This window comes from Acanthisitta chloris, unplaced genomic scaffold, assembly GCF_000695815.1.
Source record: "Acanthisitta chloris isolate BGI_N310 unplaced genomic scaffold, ASM69581v1 scaffold19493, whole genome shotgun sequence".
NCBI classification, from domain to species: domain Eukaryota; kingdom Metazoa; phylum Chordata; class Aves; order Passeriformes; family Acanthisittidae; genus Acanthisitta; species Acanthisitta chloris.
In genome coordinates this window covers 30,629-32,370 of record NW_008665638.1, presented here as the reverse complement: position 1 = coordinate 32,370, position 1,742 = coordinate 30,629, and the positions used below count along the sequence as shown (strand labels likewise).

Sequence of the window (1,742 nt, the reverse complement as noted above, 5' to 3'; positions counted from 1 at the left end):
CCCTGTGTTCCAGCTCCAGCAGAAAAAGCAGCTGCCAGTGAGAAGACCTCCAGCACAGCCCCTGCAGATGCACAGGAAGAGTTTGTGGATGATTTCAGAGTTGGGGAACGTGTGTGGGTCAATGGCAACAAACCTGGTTTCATCCAGTTCCTCGGGGAGACCCAGTTTGCCCCCGGCCAGTGGGCAGGGATTGTTCTGGACGAGCCCATTGGCAAGAACGACGGCTCCGTGGCCGGAGTGCGCTACTTCCAGTGTGAGCCCTTGAGGGGAATCTTCACCAGGCCTTCCAAACTCACCCGGAAAGTGCTGACAGAAGATGAGGCTAATGGTACCCAGACAGCTCATCCTTCCAGAGCCACATCCCCAACATCCACATCAGCTGCTAGTGTGGTGTCCTCAGCTGCTGCTGCGCTGCCTCCGTCAGGAATTCCACAGAAATCCTCTCTTCTGGCTGCTAAGGAACATGCAACTCCTTCCCAGATTAGTAATCTTTCCAAGACTGCCAGTGAATCTATATCAAACCTGTCTGAAGCTGGATCTCTAAAGAAGGGAGAAAGGGAGCTCAAAATTGGAGACAGAGTTCTGGTAAGGTTTCCCTTCACAACTGGTTTATTACAGTGTCTGCTAATCAAAACTTCTCTGCTGTTGCCTTGGTCAAAGAGGTGTAAATTCAAGCTTTTTTTTCTTTGAATGGCTTCTGTAGGAAGCAGATGCTGTAGGAAGCTCTTTGCGGTGCCAAAATGACATGTTTAATTTAGCAGGTTTTAATCTGTGATGTTTTGCCAGTGTTTAAAACAACATTTTTGTACCTTATGTTTCTGTGCCTTCAAGCACTCCCCAAATAAAACTCAGCCTGAGAGGTGTCTGCAGCTCTTGTGCCCTGGTCAGGGCTGAGCCTTGGGAAGCAAAGGGTTCAGTAATTGATTGTTGTGAGTGCTGATAGGAGCAGCAGGGGAGGTCACATAATGCCCCTGCTCCTGGGAGTTGGTGTGCTCCCGGTGCTGTGCCACGGCACTTGGCTGCCCTCCTGGAATCCCTGAGTGCTTCTGCCCATGTATCATGTCACCTTTTTGCAAGGGAGTGAAGTTTTGTTAGTTTGAACATCTTTTAAAAATAATGATCCCGGAATTGTGTTACAGATCTTTACTCTGGATCAGTGCTATGGAGCACTGAGCGTTTGTGATAACTGAGCTGATACACACTGAGACAAGTGGGAAACTCTAGACTTTGCTTGGAAAGGCAGAGAGAGCTGGGGAGCTGTTTGGGTTGTACTCCTGGTGTGGGGACTGTCTGGCCCTCCGACGGCCCCGGAGTGACCCGTGTGTACCCACCACGGCCACTGCACCAGGGTCTGGGTTTGGCTTGGATTTACTGGGTGTGTCACTGAGCTGAAGAATTGCCTTACTGTCACTTTGATCCAGTCACTTGTTTCTTACAGTATAATTTTAATATTTCCATTATGTGACAACAAGGAGTGTCCTGGCATAGCAAACATTTGGGGATTACTGTAGGAACATTGCGTAGATCTCGTGGATGCCACTGCACCAGGGTCTGGGTTTGGCTTGGATTTACTGGGTGTGTCACTGAGCTGAAGAATTGCCTTACTGTCACTTTGATCCAGTCACTTGTTTCTTACAGTATAATTTTAATATTTCCATTATGTGACAACAAGGAGTGTCCTGGCATAGCAAACATTTGGGGATTACTGTAGGAACATTGCGTAGATCTCGTGGATTGTTTGC

General features: G+C 48.5%; 1 protein-coding gene across 3 annotated transcripts in view; it reads left to right on the top strand.

Moving 5' to 3' along the window:
- Positions 1-1,742, top strand: part of CLIP1 (CAP-GLY domain containing linker protein 1) — a 31,795-nt gene that overhangs the window by 578 nt on the left and 29,475 nt on the right. For all 3 annotated transcript variants that reach the window (XM_009071835.1, XM_009071834.1, XM_009071833.1), the window contains exon 2: positions 14-585. In XM_009071835.1, coding sequence (XP_009070083.1) covers positions 14-585 — 572 coding nt within the window. The remainder of the gene's footprint in view (positions 1-13; positions 586-1,742) is intronic.